This window comes from Canis lupus, chromosome 30, assembly GCF_003254725.2.
Source record: "Canis lupus dingo isolate Sandy chromosome 30, ASM325472v2, whole genome shotgun sequence".
In the NCBI taxonomy this organism is placed as follows: domain Eukaryota; kingdom Metazoa; phylum Chordata; class Mammalia; order Carnivora; family Canidae; genus Canis; species Canis lupus.
The window spans coordinates 2683644-2700578 of record NC_064272.1 but is presented as its reverse complement, the minus strand read 5'-3'; the positions used below and the strand labels follow the sequence as shown (position 1 = coordinate 2700578).

Here is a 16935-nt window from a genome sequence, read left to right as displayed (position 1 = left end):
AAAGCACAGCTCCTCGTCAATTTTTTTTCTTCTTTCAGAAATGACTAGAGAGATTTGGCATAAAAAAAAAAAAAGGTTGAATGATGGGATGCCTGGGGGGCTCAGAGGTTCAGCGTCTGCTTTCGGCTTAGGTCGTGATCCCGGGGTCCTGGGATTGAGTCCTGAATCGGGCTCCTGCAGGGAGCCTGCTTCTCCTCTGCCTGTGTCTCTGCCTCTCTCTTTGTCTCTCATGAATAAATAAATAAATACAATCTTTTCTTTAAAAAAAAAAAAAAAAGGCTTGAATGACTGCCACAGAGCCAGCTGAAAGAGGCCTTCAGCATCTGCACAGTAGCCACCTCATGCCAAGGTGGTGCTCGCTGGGGGAAGGCTGCTCACAGACCTCTCTCCTGCCTGTGGCTCATGGCCCACGTTCTTCCCCGGGTCCTGATCTCCTTCTTCTCATCAGTCTTCACTGTGGGTGAAGGGTCAGAGGTCTTGAGTTTCTCACTGCCCTCCCCAGATCTGTCCCAGTCTCCTGTCCTCACAGGCCTATCTTATCCTCCTCCTAAGCCTCGATGCCTCCATTCCTGCCCACTTACCTCCCTTTTTCTTCCCACTCCCACTTTGAACCAAGTGAAATATTTTCTCCCTCCTTCAACCACTGTGATAAAGAGGGTGTCCAGTGGCATTGTAGACTGAGGTGTCACAAAGCACAAATCTGAATCCCAGCAGCCTTGATTTAACCAGACCTTTAAGGCCATTCCAGCCCTGAGCTGCTGTGATTAAGTTCTGCCTGGAGCCTCAAACAAGGAAGACCTTTGCCATCACGGACTAACTAAAATATCCAAAAGTTGACCACTGGGAGAAAAAAGGCATACATGTTGACAGGTGTTCATGTGGGGAAGGAGCTGAGAGAGAGCTCATCAGCTAAGGTCACCCGCTTGCTACATGGGCCAAGCTTCGCTAGGATGTTATTGCCTGCATTTCTTTTCAAGTCTGGGAGGCTAACACAGCCCTATTTAACAATCCAGCAGGGGGGCAGTTTACTGATCGTGTGCTCACTTGTTTGGAGCATATATGTAGCTCATAGCTCAGGGTAGGCATCAGTCATCATCTCGTAAGCGCCACTCATGAATGTACTGTTAGGCAGAAGAATAGCTTAAAGGTGGGGGAATCTGCAGTTGGGTATCTTAGTACCTCTGCAAGCATTGTTTGTAAGGTTTCATTTATTTATGAGAGAGAGAGTATGTGTGTGCTTGCGGAGAGGGGCAGAGGTGTAAGGAGAGGGAAGAAGAAAGAATCCCAAGCAGACTCTGTCCTGAGCATGAAGCCCTCCTGGGGATGGATCCCACGCCCATGAGCTCATGACCTGAAAGGAATCCAAGAGTCAGATGCTGAAACAACGGAACCACCCAGGCACTCCATCTTCACAGGCATTATTCAAAAATCATTCATTCATTAATTCTCATATCTGGAGAGCCAAAGAAATGCCATAACATTTCTAGGCCACTATCATCACCACCGTCTTTAGAAAGACCCAGACTTGGGTCCCTCTCACAGCCTCCCACTGCTCCAGGCTTCTTGCACCGTAGGTAACCCATACAATTTCAGAAGAAAATTAATTAAATAGAAATTCTGTGCAGCTGTTGATTAGAGGAAGCATAAAGATATCGCACAAAAGCTTCTTTGAGCAGTAAGATATTTTATAAGGAAACTAGATAGCAAAGGCTTTCCTTTGTCCCAGGAAAACATAATGAAACCTACCTCATCCCCAGCTCCAGAGAAGAAGACAGCAAACCTGTGTTAGAAATAACTGCAGGAATTCTCAGGTTAGCTAAATAATAAAGGCTCCATGCTTAAGGGCAATTCATAAGAATATGCATCCTGCAAAGACCAAATCTTGAAACTATGATCTTTGAAGAGAAACTCAGCATTTGCACAAAGATCCATACCTGTGCGACACAGATCACATACACCATAAAAGTGGGACCAACATGGATGCTATTCTCCATGCACACAGGTTAAGGGTTCTAACAGCTTCTTAATGAAGTGGAATGGGAGATTGATATGGGATCCCCTGAATTCCCTGTATAGTAGAGTGTAAGATCACCATTCTCAAAAAAACCCTTAGTCATTATGAAATTTTGTTAAGAGTTAAGCAACCGCCTTGGGCATAGTTACTGGTAGATATCTGTATCTTCCCGTGCCATTTTTAAGAAACCATACATAAAAGAATACATACATTATGATTCCATTTATACAAAATTCAAGAACACAGTGATAGGAATCTGTGGTGATTGGAATCAGAACAATAATTGCCTGTGGGTGTAGAGATTGCTTGGAAGAGAGCGGAGCCTACAGGAACTTTCTGGGTGGAGATGTTCTATATCATGATTGGTTACATGGATATATGCAGTTTTTAATTCATCAAATTGCACACTTAAAATATACACACATCAATTTGTAATTTTAAGATAAGATTTATAGAAATTTAAGTCAACATAAAAAGAAAAAATTACTCAAGCTCTTAGGTTACTGCAATGAATAGCTGTTTTCTAGAAAAGCCCCTTTATCAGAGCACATTCTTTATATATCTAACTACATGTACATATATATATATATATATATATGTACATGTAGAATATTAATTCCAGTGTAGTTAACATGCAGTGTTGTATTCATTTCAGGTATACACTATAGTGATTCGACAGTTCCATATATTATTCAGTATTTGTCAAGATAAATGTACTCTCAATCCCCTTCACCTATTTCACCCATCATCCCACCCATCTCCCTTCTGGTAACCATCTGTTTGTTCCCTATGGTTAAGAGTCCATTTTGGGATTTCTTTCTTTCTCTTTTTTCCCTTTGTTCATTTGTTTTGTTTTTTAAATTCCACACATAGGCATGAAATAATTTGGTATTTATCTTTCTCTGACTTATTTCACTTAGCACTACACTCTCTTGATCACCCATGTTGTTGCAAATGGCAGGATTTCATTTTTTATCCCTTGTATATGTACCACCACATCTCCTTTATCCATTCATCTATTGGACACTTGGGCTATTTCTATGTCTTGGCTATTGTAATTAATGCTTTAACAAACATAGGGATGCATGTATTCTTCTGATGTAGTGTTTTTGTATTCTTTGGGTAAAAGAAGATCCCATAGTGCAATTACTAGATCATAGGGTAACCCTGTTTTTAATCTTTTAGAACTCTTCATAATGTTTTGCACAGTGGCTGCACCAGTTTGCATTCCCACCAGCAGTGCACAAGAGTTCCTTTTTCTCCATGTCCTCGCCAACACTTCTCTCTTACGTTTTTCATTGTAGGCATTCTAACAGGTGTGAGGTGATATCTCATTGTGGTTTTGGTTTTGGGGGGGGGGCATTGTTTTTTATTTGTTTGCTTGAGAGAGAGAGAACACAGAGGGAGAGGGAGAAGCAGACCCCCACTGAGCATGGAGCCAGATGTGAGGCTCAATCCCAGAACCCTGATATCATGACCTGAGCCGAAGGCAGACACCTAACCAACTGAGCCACCCAGGTGCCCCTGTGCTTTAAAGTTGTAAGCATTGTCCAAACTGTGTTAGGCTAAGCCAGGTTATATATTAGGGATACCTAAAAGCAGTTAACTATTATTAATTGTGTCTGTCTCACACCTATACTTGACTGCTGCTAACTGAGCAGCATGCTGCCTAGCAAAGCACTGAAAAAGAAAACAGAAAGCACCATCATAAAAACCAACATGTCCTTTGGGAGGCTGACAGATGGCTATGTCATCTTCTGTTCTTGTTTATCTTTCATCCTTTGCCTTATATTTTCCTCCTGTGGTCAGGAGACATGTTTAACTTTCTCCTCAAAATGTCACATATAACCTCTTTATTGAGTTTTAGAAAGTGATTGGCCCTAAATAATTTAAATTATATAATTCAAAACAGAAATAATGCAGTTTCATTTGTGATATAATTTAAATACTGTTAAACACAATGAAAATCAATAAGATCGTTCTTTATTATTTATACTTAGTCATCATGTGCACATGTGATATTTAGAAGTTTTTCACATACTTTGGGAATTTCCCAACTGCCATAAATTAAAACTCTGCATGATATTGTCACACTGAAATCATCGTTTGCACCATAATATTTAAAGAGTGATAAATGGCACCCAAACTGTGTAATTGCGTCACTTAGGTGAGAAGTGTGCTTCTACTGATGGCATGTGTTAGTCAGGATGTGAGATTGAAATATATTTACTGTGATGTTGGAGGTTTTCCAACTTAGGTGATGTGTGTGTTTGTGTGTGTATGTGTGTGTGTGAAAGAGAAAGAACAACATTAACAGATATTTCTCTCGATATATATATATAGAGAGAGAGAGAGTGAGAGTGAGAGAGAGAGAGAGAGAGAGAGAAATGCTAGGAGAAAAATTGATTATATATATAATTATATATATAATTAATTATATATAATTGATTATATATATGCATGTGTTTATGAGAATATTAAATTATCTGCATTCTTTCTCTTTATTTTAATATTTATAACGAAGTATACATTTTATAGAGTGGTTTCTTTTTTTCACCAAATTTTTGTTCCTGAATCAATGGTGCATTTCACAGTCAATAGCCTCCCAGTCCTGGAAGTACTGTGTACACACACACAGGACTGAGACTTTGATGGAGAGGGTAATACCTTAATGTGCATTTCATCAGATACCCAGCTGCCCACATACTAAATAAGCAGGAAACTATTCACAAAATGAATGTTTTCTGTTTGTCTGGTTGTGCTTTCTGGGCACTGCTTCAAACATATTTTTCAGATAACTTAAGCCCCCAAAAAGCATATTGGAGAAATATTTAATTTTTTTAAAAAGTAGAATTGGAAAAAAAATTAAAAAAATAAAAAGTAGAATTGGTTTGGCCGAAGTTTCACAGAACTTGCACCAAATGAACAAAACCGTAGCCATTTTTATGGCATTCTAAGATACATAGATTGAATGCCTTTAAGAGAAACATTTATAGATAATATATTTTAAAACTTGAGAAACTTGGAAAACAAATTTTCCATCTTCAGCCTGTTTTATAGTAGCAAGCACAGTTCTTATGCATAGTTGACAGCTAGATATTTATTTAATGATTGCAAATTTTTTTTGGTGAACTGTATTTACCTGTCCAAAAAAATAGAATAATTTTGATCTTTCAGTGAAAAAAAGAACTCAGTCGGCAATGTTAGTAATTTGCTTGGTGCAGATATGACCTACGGTGCTTTTTGTAATATCTTCTCTTCATATCTGTAGCTGTTACATTAAAGTGCAACTATAGCTGAAATTCGGGAATGTATGCATGCTGAGAGATGCATTTGGGTGACCTTTAAGACTTGGTCCCTGATCTCAAAATTAATTTCTTTCCATCTAGTTAGAGAGGACTGATTACTAAGCTACTGAAATCATGAGCAACATTGTTTTTTAAATACAAACTTCATACGTTGACTCAGTAAAGTGATAATAAGAAAATAGAAAATAAAAGTTGATTAAAATGAAGTGCGGACAATTTGAAAACATTAACTCTAAGTGGGAACTATAACTGTTGTAGAATGTAGGTGATAGATTTTCTTATTTCAGTGTTTGCACTAACTGCCTAAAATATCTACCAAATTAGCATTTCAGAAATAGGACCATATGCTAAAATAACATGACTTTACACCTCACTGCTTTGTATGTAAATGTAAGGACATTTTTAGCTGTAATGTTCAGTAGAAGAAAATAATGGGCTGTTAAATCTCTAACGGTGATTGAACTAATTTTTATAAGACTATTGTAGAAAAACGTTGCCTAGATCCAGCTATTTTTCCTAGTCTGTTGTTTGCAAATCTGAGCATTCTCCAGTTCACTTCAACTCAATTCATTCAGTTATTACCATATTTTCAAAACTTTCTAAGAAGAAGGTAACTATTAGCTTTGATTCCTCCCCTTTTCCACACAATCTTTGGGTTTTATAGTTTTATTAGCAAAGCAAGTGGAAATGCATCTGATTCCCTACTTTGAAAAGAATTTGATTTCTAGCAGATATTTCATAGTTACATCTTTTACTAGAATTTATCTCTTTGCCAGTTTTATAATCTATATTACAAAAATATTATCCTTATGTTTAATCTGGCTTGGTGGTATATAGCATATCCTTCAGAAACAGCATGTGTCTTTTTCTTTCGTTTTACCACTAGCCAAATTTTCTCTGCTGTATGGCTATTCACATTACCATAAATTTCTATACAACTTAAATAATTTTTAAACGCAGTTCTATACAACTAAATAGCAAAACAAATAAACAAAAACAGCAAAAAACAAATCCAATTAAAAAATAGGGAGAAGAGGGGCTTCTGGATGGCTCAGTTGGTTGAGTGTCCCACTCGATTTCAGCTCAGGTCATGATCTCAGGGGTCTGGGATGGAGCCTAGTCAGGCTGCACCCTCAGCAAGGAGTCCACTTGAGGATTTCTCTCCCTCTCCCTCTATCCCTTCTCCACCCCTCCACTCACATAAATAAATGAATCATTTTTTTAAAAGAACAGGAAGAGGAACTTAATAGCCAGTTTCCAAAAAAGACATACAAATATCCAACAGGTACATCCAAAGTTGCTCAACGTCAACTAATTATCAGACAAATACAAATCGTAACTACAACAAGATCACTTCACACCTGTTAGAATGGTTATTATCCAAAATAAAAGAGATAACAAGTGTTGGAGAGATTGTAGAGGAAACAGAACCCTTGTGCCCTGTTGGTGGGAATGTAGATTGGTGCAGCCACTATAGAAAACAGTATGAACATCCCTCAAAAAAATTTAAAAAAAGAACTATAATATAATCCAGCAATTCCACATCTGGATAGATATCTGAAGGAAATTAAATCACTATCTTGAAGAGATATATGCACCCTCATGCTCATGGTAGCATCATTCACATAGTCAAGACATGGAAATAGCCTAAGTCTCCAACGATAGATGAATGGATAAAGAAAATGCGGCATAGTTATACAATGAAATATTATTCAGCCATAAAAAGGAATTCCTGTCATTTGCAGCATGATGGAGTTTGAGGGCATTAATGATAAGTGAAATAAATCAGACATACAAAGACAAGTACTATATGATTTCAATTTTGTGTGGAATTTTTAAAATCTGAACTCACAGAAACAGAGAACAGATTGGAAGTCCAGAAACAGGGGTGTAGGTGAGGGCAATAAGTGAAGGTAGTCGAAAAATACAAATTTCCAGTTAAATGATAAAAAAAATTCTGTGGATGTAATGTACATTACTTTCAAATATGCAATATTTACTATAGTCAACAACACTGCATTGTGTATCTGAGAGTTGCTAAGAGATTAGACCTTAGAAGTTCTCATCACAAGAAAAAAAAATCATTAACTATGTGAGGTGATGGATGTTAACCAAACTTACTATGATAATCATTTTGCAACATATACCATCATCAAATCATTATGTTGTATATCTTAAACAAATGCAATGTGTTAAGTCAATTACGACTTCATGAATCTGGGAAGAAATCTAAAAATGCACTTCTACTCCCCTCAGACTACTTTTAAGATGCTTTAGTTATGAGTTTCATTTCACAAGGTCCATAACCTATGAGATGATTGCAAATTCATTTAACTTGTTGTCCACTAATGTATAGAAACAAATGAAGACCACCCAAATAAGAACAAACAGACACTATTTATCCACAGCTAGCTATAGGGAGGGAGTCAGCCACCTTCATTGGCATTTGGCAGAGACTCAAAGCAGGTGGGGGAATGGAAAAGCTTTATAGTCTAATAGAGAGAAGTCTTCAGAAGTGCCCTGATTGGAGTGTTTGGGCATGGGAAAGCTAGAGGCTAGCTAACCAGAAGTGGGCCATCTTATGAAGTTGGTTTGGAAAGCATATTTAGCAAACTCTGATTGGTTCTGAATTGGAAACAAGGATATAAAAAAAAAATAGGGGAGTTGGTAGTCACTGACCAAGACCCAATCATTCTGGACTTATTGTGACATAGGCTGAGATTTAGTTTCCTGGATTGGCTGCTGCAGAAATTGTGGGCTAGTGTCCTGTTGTCATATATGGTCTTATCGTTGCCTATCTGCATATTCAATCTCTTCTGTGTCAGAATTTCAGCTTAGTGGTATTTGTTTTTGTTTTTTGGGGGTTTTTTTGGCTGGGTACAGTATACTTTATTGATGGTACATGACAAGGTAGGGCTCCCCAAGCCCCTCCCCTTCCTTAGGAGGTCTGGGATGTAAATTGAAGGTCAGGAGATTCTCAGTGTGTTGGGGGATTAAGTTGGGGCAGGGACTCCCCAGCAGCTGAGGGCCTCTCTCTTCCTCTTGTTCTCACTGGGGCTGGTGGTCCAGGGGGCTCTTACTCCTTGGAGGCCATGTGGACCATGAGATCCACCACCCAGTTGCTATAGCTGAACTCATTGTCAGACCAGGAAATAAGCTTGACGAAGTGGTCATTGAGGGCAATGCCAGCTTCAGCGTTGAAGGTGGAAGAGTAGGTGTCACTGTTGAAGTCACAGGAGACAACCTGGTCCTCAGTGTAGCCCAGGATGCCCTTGAGGGGGCCCTCTGATGCCTGCTTCACCACCTTCTTGATGTCGTCATATTTGGCAGCTTTCTCCAGGCGGCAGGTCAGATCCACAACTGACACATTGGGGATGGGGACATGGAAGGCCATGCCAGTGAGCTTCCTGTTCAGCTCAGGGATGACCTTGCCCATAGCCTTGGTGGCGCCAGTGGAAGCAGAGATGATGTTCTGGGCAGTCCCTCGGCCGTCATGCCACAGCTTCCCAGAGGGGCCGTCCATGGTCTTCTGGGTAGCAGTGATGGCATGGACAGTGGTCATGAGGCCCTCCACGATGCCAAGGTGGTCATGAATGACTTTGGCCAGAGGAGCCAAGCAGTTGGTGGTGCAGGAGGCATTGCTGACAATCTTGAGGGAGTTGTCATACTTCTCGTGGTTCACGCCCATCACAAACATGGGGGCACCAGAAGAAGGAGCAGAGAGTATGACCCTCTTGGCCCTGCCCTTCAAGTGAGCCCCAGCCTTCTCCATGGTGGTGAAGACCCCAGTGGACTCCACAACATACTCAGCACCAGCATCACCCCACTTGATGTTGGCGGGATCTCGCTCCTGGAAGATGGAGATGGCCTTCCCATTGATGACAAGTTTCCCGTTCTCAGCCTTGACCGTGTGGTGGAATTTGCCGTGGGTAGAATCATACTGGAACATGTACACCATGTAGTTGAAGTCAATGAAGGGGTCATTGATGGAGACAATATCCACTCTGCCAGAGTTAAAAGCAGCCCTGGTGACCAGGCACCCAATATGGCCAAATCCATTCACTCCAATCTTCACCATTGTGTCTCAGGGACACAGCTGGCACTGCACCAGAAGATGTGGCTGTCTGTTGAACGAGGAGGAGCAGAGAGTGAGCTTACTGTTTTCACCAGATGCAAGGATGGCTGGTAGCTGGGTGGGTTCGGTGAGACATGGCATAGGAATTGGGTAGCTAATAGGGCAGCATTGTGATGCCAGGCAGCCAAATTCTATATGATAGACAATAGGAAAATTGTATGGATGGGGAAGTAGATGGAATGACCCTGAAGACCTCCTTCAACTTTAAGAATCTTATGATTCTGGGAGATAGTCATGGAGAAAGGCAGTCATTGGCATGTGGTCTTTTAAGTCCTGCATGGTCATGTAAGAATAGGCCTTGGCCCTGGAAGACCTCCTTACCAGGAGATAAAGAGTACCTACAGCTTGTGCTGAGCTTATCACATCATGTGGGAATATCTTTTCCTATTTTAGAATAAATATGCCTTCGTTGTTCTGCTTAAGTCTGTATGTCATACAGCACCTGGTCAACCTCACTATTATATTTATTCCTGGTAGGGAGGGAATCAGGTCCTTGACCCGCAGCATGAGGATTCATGCAGACCATCTCCCTGCATCAACTACAGGATGAGATCTGCTGGCCACGAGGGACCAGTACCCATAACTGAAGCTGATCTTGCTCTGTCTCTTCTCTATGGGCATAACACATTGTTCCATCCAGTGCCTAGATGAGTTGCATCTTTCTTGAAGACTTTCCATCATGGAGTGTGTTGATATCTTGAACTGTTGCTCCTAGTGGAGTGGGAATCCTCACCTGGAGTGATAAGAGGTGTCACGTGCTCAGTAGTTGTCATTAGGGAAATCTGGCTGTGGAAGGAGGGGGACTCAGGCTTGAAACAGGACTCAAGAGGAAGATTTAAACCTTTGTTTCTAGAATACTAGCAGATATACAGTAGGTAAATAAATGAATGGGAGGACTCAGGAGAAGAAAGTACAACATTATCCAGCAACTTACGAAGACAAAAACCAGTACTGGATCTGGGCAAAAAGGTTCCAAGAATCAAGCCAGGAACCAGGCACTATTAATAGAACATGGATATGAGGTTCTGCTTGATGCTGAGCTACTCTAAATTCCTCATGATTAAAAAATAAATGGGCCCACCACTATCTGAGACTGTAGCTGCCTGGCAAGTGCCATCACAAGCCATGAAGTCTCCACCAGGGCCAGTGCCCACCCAAATCTAGGAGACTCTTGAGATTGGTTTGTTCGTGATATTCCCTTTTTTCAAAGAAACAGTTTTTGACAGGCAAAATATCACCTACCTGAATATGCATATCTAATAAAAGATGAAAGTAGAATTTGAGCTCAGGCAAGACCTTATCACCCCAATGTCTATACTCTTAACTCCATGCTCCCTCATATGATGAAACTGAGAGGGACTAAGGTCTATATTAGGTACAGAGGAAAGAGAAGTCTGCAGCATAGAGAAAGATGCATCACTTAATCAAGGAAGGACTTAGGAACAGGGAAGATGAGACACCAGAAGACACTGCTTGATATTTAGGAGTGTTGCTTCCATGGGGGTACCTACGTGACTCAGAGAAGAGGGAAAACGGGAGAAAAGTCGTGACTTCTATTCTTGAAGATGTCAATGGAATGACATGAGAATGCAAATGGAAAAGCAATACCACACAGAGACCCAATAAAAAACTCAGGCATGCTAAGAGCACTGGTGAAACTAGATTGGGGACCTGGAGGCAGGGAATGTCGGCCTGGGAAGTGAGAATGAGCTAGAAAGGGAGGTGAGTTGGTGGGAAAGAAAGGGTGAGGAAAAGAGATGCTTTGAAGATGACATGTGAGGAGCAGAGGATATTGACTTTGCCAGGATGGGATGCAGTTGAGTCAAGATATGGCACAAGATGAGGACAGTGGGGCCACAGAGCTGAAAGTCTGGGAGAGACCACCACCATCCTCAGAACTGTTGAGTGCAGATGAAAAACCCTGCCCAAAAGGCAGATAGAATCAAGATTCCCCATGAGATGAGCAACTGTATTCTCCAACCAGAGTTAGGAATGGCCTTATAGGGTATCATGTCTGATCTCAAAATATAGTCATTGGACTAGCAGCACACACATGGTTTCTGAACTTGTTAAAAATTCTGTCTCTTGGAGCCCACCTCAGTTGTGAATTAGGATCTTCATTTTGACAAGATACCTGAATATTTGCATATACATTGATGTTTATCACTGAAGGGGAGTGCATAAGGGATAAGAGTTGTCTCTTGTGGAGTGTGCAAGAGAACTATGCCCAGAATGCTAAGGAACCAGGATTTTGTTGAAGAGAGAAGCTTTTTGATGCTTGTTGTGCTTCCCTAACATTACCCAGTACTGTTAAAATATGGACCTTCATGAGAGGAAAGGTGAGCCTAACAAATGGAATAGGGGAATATGTGGTTTAGCAGCCACATAAGGTGAGTCTAAGGTGAGTGATTTAAGGATATTCAGCTGAGGGACGCCTGGGGGCTTAGTGGTTGAGCATCTGCCTTCCGTTCAGGGAGTGATCCCGGGATCCAGGGATTGAGTCCCGCATCAGGCTCCCCACAGGGAGCCTCCTTCTCACTCTGCCTATATCTCTGCTCTCTCTCTGTGTCTCTCATGAATAAGTAAATAAAATCTTTTAAAAATAAAAAAAAAGGTCATTCAGCTGATCCTGGCTGTTGTTATTATCAAGCATAAAATCCCTACAAAGGCCAGAGAGTAGAGGCCCATGGGAAGAGCGTCTGAAGAATGAGAAGGGAGCACAGTACAAGGCACATAGCCCAGAGAGCTAGAACAAGCTCCCAGCTTCTCGGATTGGTTGTAAAATATTTCAAGCTGGTGGTAGCTTGAAATTGGCCATGGTGGAAGTATTTATACTACAGAAGTCAACAAAATACAAATCCAGGCTTTTTTTTTTTTTTTTTTCAAACCACTGGGGGAGAATAGACAAATCAAAGAAGAAAGCCCTGGAGTCAATATGTGTAAAGTATGGAAGGAGAAATTTAGGAAAGGAAAAGACAAGTGAATTCCTAAAAAATGAGGCTAGAAAATGTTACTAGGGATCTTTTATTCCAAACTCCTGGTAGTGACTAGGATTCATCCGACACCTTCTAAAACTCCTTTACATGGGTCTATCTCAAGAATGGAAGTTCATTGAATGTTCAAAGAGGATAGAAAAGGTATGAAACAATGTGCAGAATAAAATTCTGAACTGACTAGAGAAATCTATAAAGGTGACTGGGTAGTTGGTGCTCCATTGGAGTAAGATGTCCCTTACTTAAAAAACTTAAGAGGCTTCATCTGTTGGGATATAAGTCTAGACAAGGTGGATGGTGGTTCATCCAGGGTGGGCTTTTTCTGAATCACATGGATATTGCATTTAATAATAATAATGATAGGGACACCTGGGTGGCTCAATCTGTGAGGTATCCAACTCTTGATTTCAGCTCAGGTCATGATCTTGGGGTCCTGAGATCAAGGCTCAAGTCAGGCTCTACACTCAGTGCAGAATCTGCTTGTCCCTCTCTCTACCCCTGCTTACGCTAGCTCTCTCTCAAATAAATAATAATAAATAAATAAATAAATAAATAAATAAATAAATAAATAAAATCTTTAACAAATAATAATAATGATAGCTCTGGTGGCTTAGATCTACCCTTATGCTTTTGACATTATCATTATCTTTAGTTGAAAAACAAGTTTCTGATAAAGAAGCGTACCGTTGGAAGGCATCTCTCTCTTTTGGATCAAATTGTTAAATGTATTTAATAAACTATATCCCTGAATGTCTCTGCTCCAGCCAGGCCGTTTTCATTAGTTCCCATTGAAAGCATCTTGACCTTTCACAATTCTGTGGCTTTGCTTTTTCCATGCCTCTTGTTTGGAATGCCATTCTCTTTCCTGTCCGCCTGGTGCACTCTACTCAGACCTTAAGACCAAAACTACCTCTTCTAGGAAGCATTCCCTGACCACTCTTGCTTATAGTAACCTCTTTCTCTATTCAACACAAATTGTCTGGACAAAGTCCTGGGAGATTGTCTTACACTTTTTCAAATCAGTCTTAGGAGATGTAGTCTTTCCATTGCAGAGTTCTTGCTGTGGAGACAGGACAGGCAACAGTCACCTGCGTAAAGACACTTGACAAAAATAATACATGTTTTTCCTCTTAATAAATATTCTCTCCACTGTCAGATTCCTCAGTAGTCTTCTAAGCATGCCTCCCCTGTGCCAGTTTGCATTCTTCTGTCTCTTTGTTCTAAAACTAGACATTGAGAAATAGCAATGGCACCAGTGCCCCTTCTTTCATCATGTCACCAGCTCAAGCCAGCCGAAAGGATCAACCGACTTTGGTTCCAATTTAAATCTTTGCTTTAGATGATCAAATTGCAGAAAACCTAATTTAAGTAACCAAATAATGTGCATTAATAATACAATAAGCTTACCCTTACTGGGGTGGAGGGAAAAATAAATATCTTGATAATCTCAAAGGAGTCTCTAATTAGCTGAACAGATCTGAGGAGAAGGGAGCAAAACAAATATCCAGAGACCCTCCCTGCCACTCCAGGACACTCCAGGACCTGGGGCAGCACAGCTGGGTACCAGGGTGTCCGAATCATGCCAGGCTTTTTCCTTGAAGAGAGGATTTTATTTATTTATTTATTTATTTATTTATTTATTTATTTATTTATTTATTTATTTATTTATTTTTACCTTCTGGTGCCTCATGAAATGCTCGTACTCTATCCTATCACACACAGACGTGACCAGATCTTTGGAAAGAGCTTCTAATTATAAACATGCTGTTTATTTTCCTGGCCCTGTATCATCTGACTTTCTTTTCATTTATATGAAATACGAGATACCAGTTTTGAAGGCTTGCTGATACTTTGATACTTTTTAATGAAAAGAAGTTTGGTTGTGAGTTGGTTGCCCTTTATCTCTGTTTCCATGTAATTTTCTAAATCAAGTATCTCAAATTTACTTTGGAGGTGAGACTCATATCCTACTTTCTACTAGAAAAAAAAATCCATAAATCAGCACAGGCTAGGGATCTGGACCTGACTATGAAGGCAGGCCTGAGTGACACGTCCAGCATAGGTCTAAGATACACTCCCCACTTTTCCCTCCTTTTTTGGCCAAGGTTGCGTTATTTTCCATTGTATTGACCCTTGTTATACGTAAGCATCCTAAGCCCGTGGCAGAAGTTATGTATCTTTTTTTTTTCCCCTTCCCCAGCTTACATGTACCTTAATTTTTTTTCAATGTGACATCAGAATTCATCACAGGGTAAGAATTCTTCCTCAGTTCATTGCTCAGAAAATACATAAACCTTTGTTTTTCAAGGCCAAATTCTTATGGTTTTGTTGTAGTTTGTTTGGTCTTTCTGCACACAAGCACTCTTAATAATCAAGATCTGGAATATATAATAATTGCTCCTTTTTAAAATGGATAAAACAAAGTTCTTAAAAACATTTCACTTTTTTATTTTTTAGCTTTATTCAATCAAAATGGTCACTCACTAATAGGCTGTAGGGGAGATACACACTACGGTTCCCAGCCTTTGGAAGGCTCCATTTCAGAAGTAGAGAAAGGGTAAATACAAAGAGGACTTTAAAGACACCTGAGGGGGGATCCCTGGGTGGCGCAGCGGTTTAGCGCCTGCCTTTGGCCCAGGGCGCGATCCTGGAGACCCAGGATCGAATCCCACGTCGGGCTCCTGGTGCATGGAGCCTGCTTCTCCCTCTGCCTCTCTCTCTCTCTCTCTCTCTGTGATATGACTATCATAAATAAATAAAAATTTAAAAAAAAAAAAAAAAAAAAAAAAAAAAAAAAAATAAAGACACCTGAGGGAAGCCCATGTGTTTATCATTTGCAGCATAGAGAACAAGCAACCCGCATCTACTCAGAAGATGGGAGCTGGGGAAAGCAGGAACTGGCTGGGGACGAAGGCACAGAAAGGACTTTCTTGTTGCTTTGGAAGTCCAGTTGGCTTGGCACTGGCTTGGAAAATGCTTTTAAAAGGGAATGGCGACTGAGATTAGGAAAAAAAGGAGAAACATGATTTGACAGGAAAGATTAGAGATGATATTCTGAGCAGAGAGAGAGAAAGAGGGAGAAAGAAAGAGATAGTCTTGGAGATTAAATTGGGAAGGCTACTGGCTAAAGAGGTGAAATCCTGACATCAAGGGATAGAGAACAAGGGATAGCAAGGCAAATGTGATGTCAGGACACTTCCTTCACCCTATTTGGTATTGTCAGTCTTATATTTTAGGCATTCTACTGCTCTGTGATGGCAGCTCATTTGAATTTAATTTTTATTTTTTTAAGATTTATTTTTATTTATTTTAGAGAGTAAGAGAGTGTGGCGGAGAGGGGCAGAGACTCTCAAGCACACTTCCTGCTGAGCAAGAAGCCCCACGTGGGGCTGATCTCAAGATCCTGAGATGGTGACCTGAGCCAAACCCAAGAGTCAGAGGGTTAATGGACTGTGCCACCCAGGCCCCCCAGCTCATTTTAATTTTTATTTGCATTTCCCTATTACTATGGAGACTGAGTGCACTTCCAAATGTTGATTGGCCGCTTGGATGCCCTCTTTTGCATAGTGTCTCTCTAAGTCTCCTGTGCATTTTTATACTGGCTTGTCTATCGTTTTCTTGATTTATAGGAATTCTTTGTATCGCCTGAATGAATCTAAGCCCTTTGTGGGATGTAGGTATTGCAAATATTTTCTCCCCCAATAGATTCTTTGTTGAAGTGAAGTTCTTGTTATTTCTTTATAGTTAGTGTTTTTGTTTGAGAAATCTTTGCCTACACTGAGTTAGTTATACTGTATGTTGGGAAATTGAATTTAAATAAAAAATTTAAAAAAATCTTTGCTTAGGGGCACCTGGGTGGGCTCAGTCAATTAAGCTTCTGCCTTCATCTCAGGTCATGAGCCCAGGGTCCTGGATCAGGCTCCCTGCTCACCAGGAAATCTGCTTCTGCCTCCTTCTGTTGCCCCTCCCTCTCACTCATGTACTGTCTCTTTGCTTTCTCCCTCTCTCTCAAAAAAATAAACAAAAAAATCTTAAGGAAGAAAGAAATATTTGCCAATACCAAAGTAATCGATATATTATCCTATTTTATATTCTAAGAACTTAATTCTTTAAATTCATCCATTAAAAGCTACATTTGCTTAGAATTGAATTTTGTGTATGGTGTGAGATGGGGGTCAATATTTATTGTTTTCTTCATTATGGTTACCTGACTGATCCAGCACCATTTATTAAAAAGATCGTCACTTTCTCAGTATTGCTCCAGTTGGCATTTGTCAAAATGCCACATTTGTGTGTGGTCAATTTCTGAACTATTTGTCTAAATTTGCATAAATACGGCACTCTTTTATAATGACTTTATCATAACTGTTGCTATCCAGTCGTGTAAGTCCTTCAGCTTTGTTGTTCTTAAAGGTGATCTTAGGCAACTTGGCCCTTTCCATTCCTATATAATTTTAGAATGAGCATTTACACACACACACACAC

General features: G+C 40.2%; 1 protein-coding gene across 1 annotated transcript; it reads right to left on the bottom strand.

Annotated features, from left to right (window-relative positions):
- Positions 1–8170: 8170 nt before the first annotated feature.
- Positions 8171–9415, bottom strand: LOC112675472 (glyceraldehyde-3-phosphate dehydrogenase-like). The gene has a single exon (XM_025472040.3). The coding sequence runs from the start codon at positions 9398–9400 to the stop codon at positions 8399–8401; it is 1002 nt and encodes a 333-aa protein (XP_025327825.1). The 5' UTR covers positions 9401–9415; the 3' UTR covers positions 8171–8398.
- Positions 9416–16935: the final 7520 nt, after the last annotated feature.

Bases quoted from the DNA above. Each gene is read 5' to 3' on its own strand.
- LOC112675472 (XM_025472040.3), bottom strand. From the start codon at position 9,400: ATGGTGAAGATTGGAGTGAATGGATTTGGCCATATTGGGTGCCTGGTC.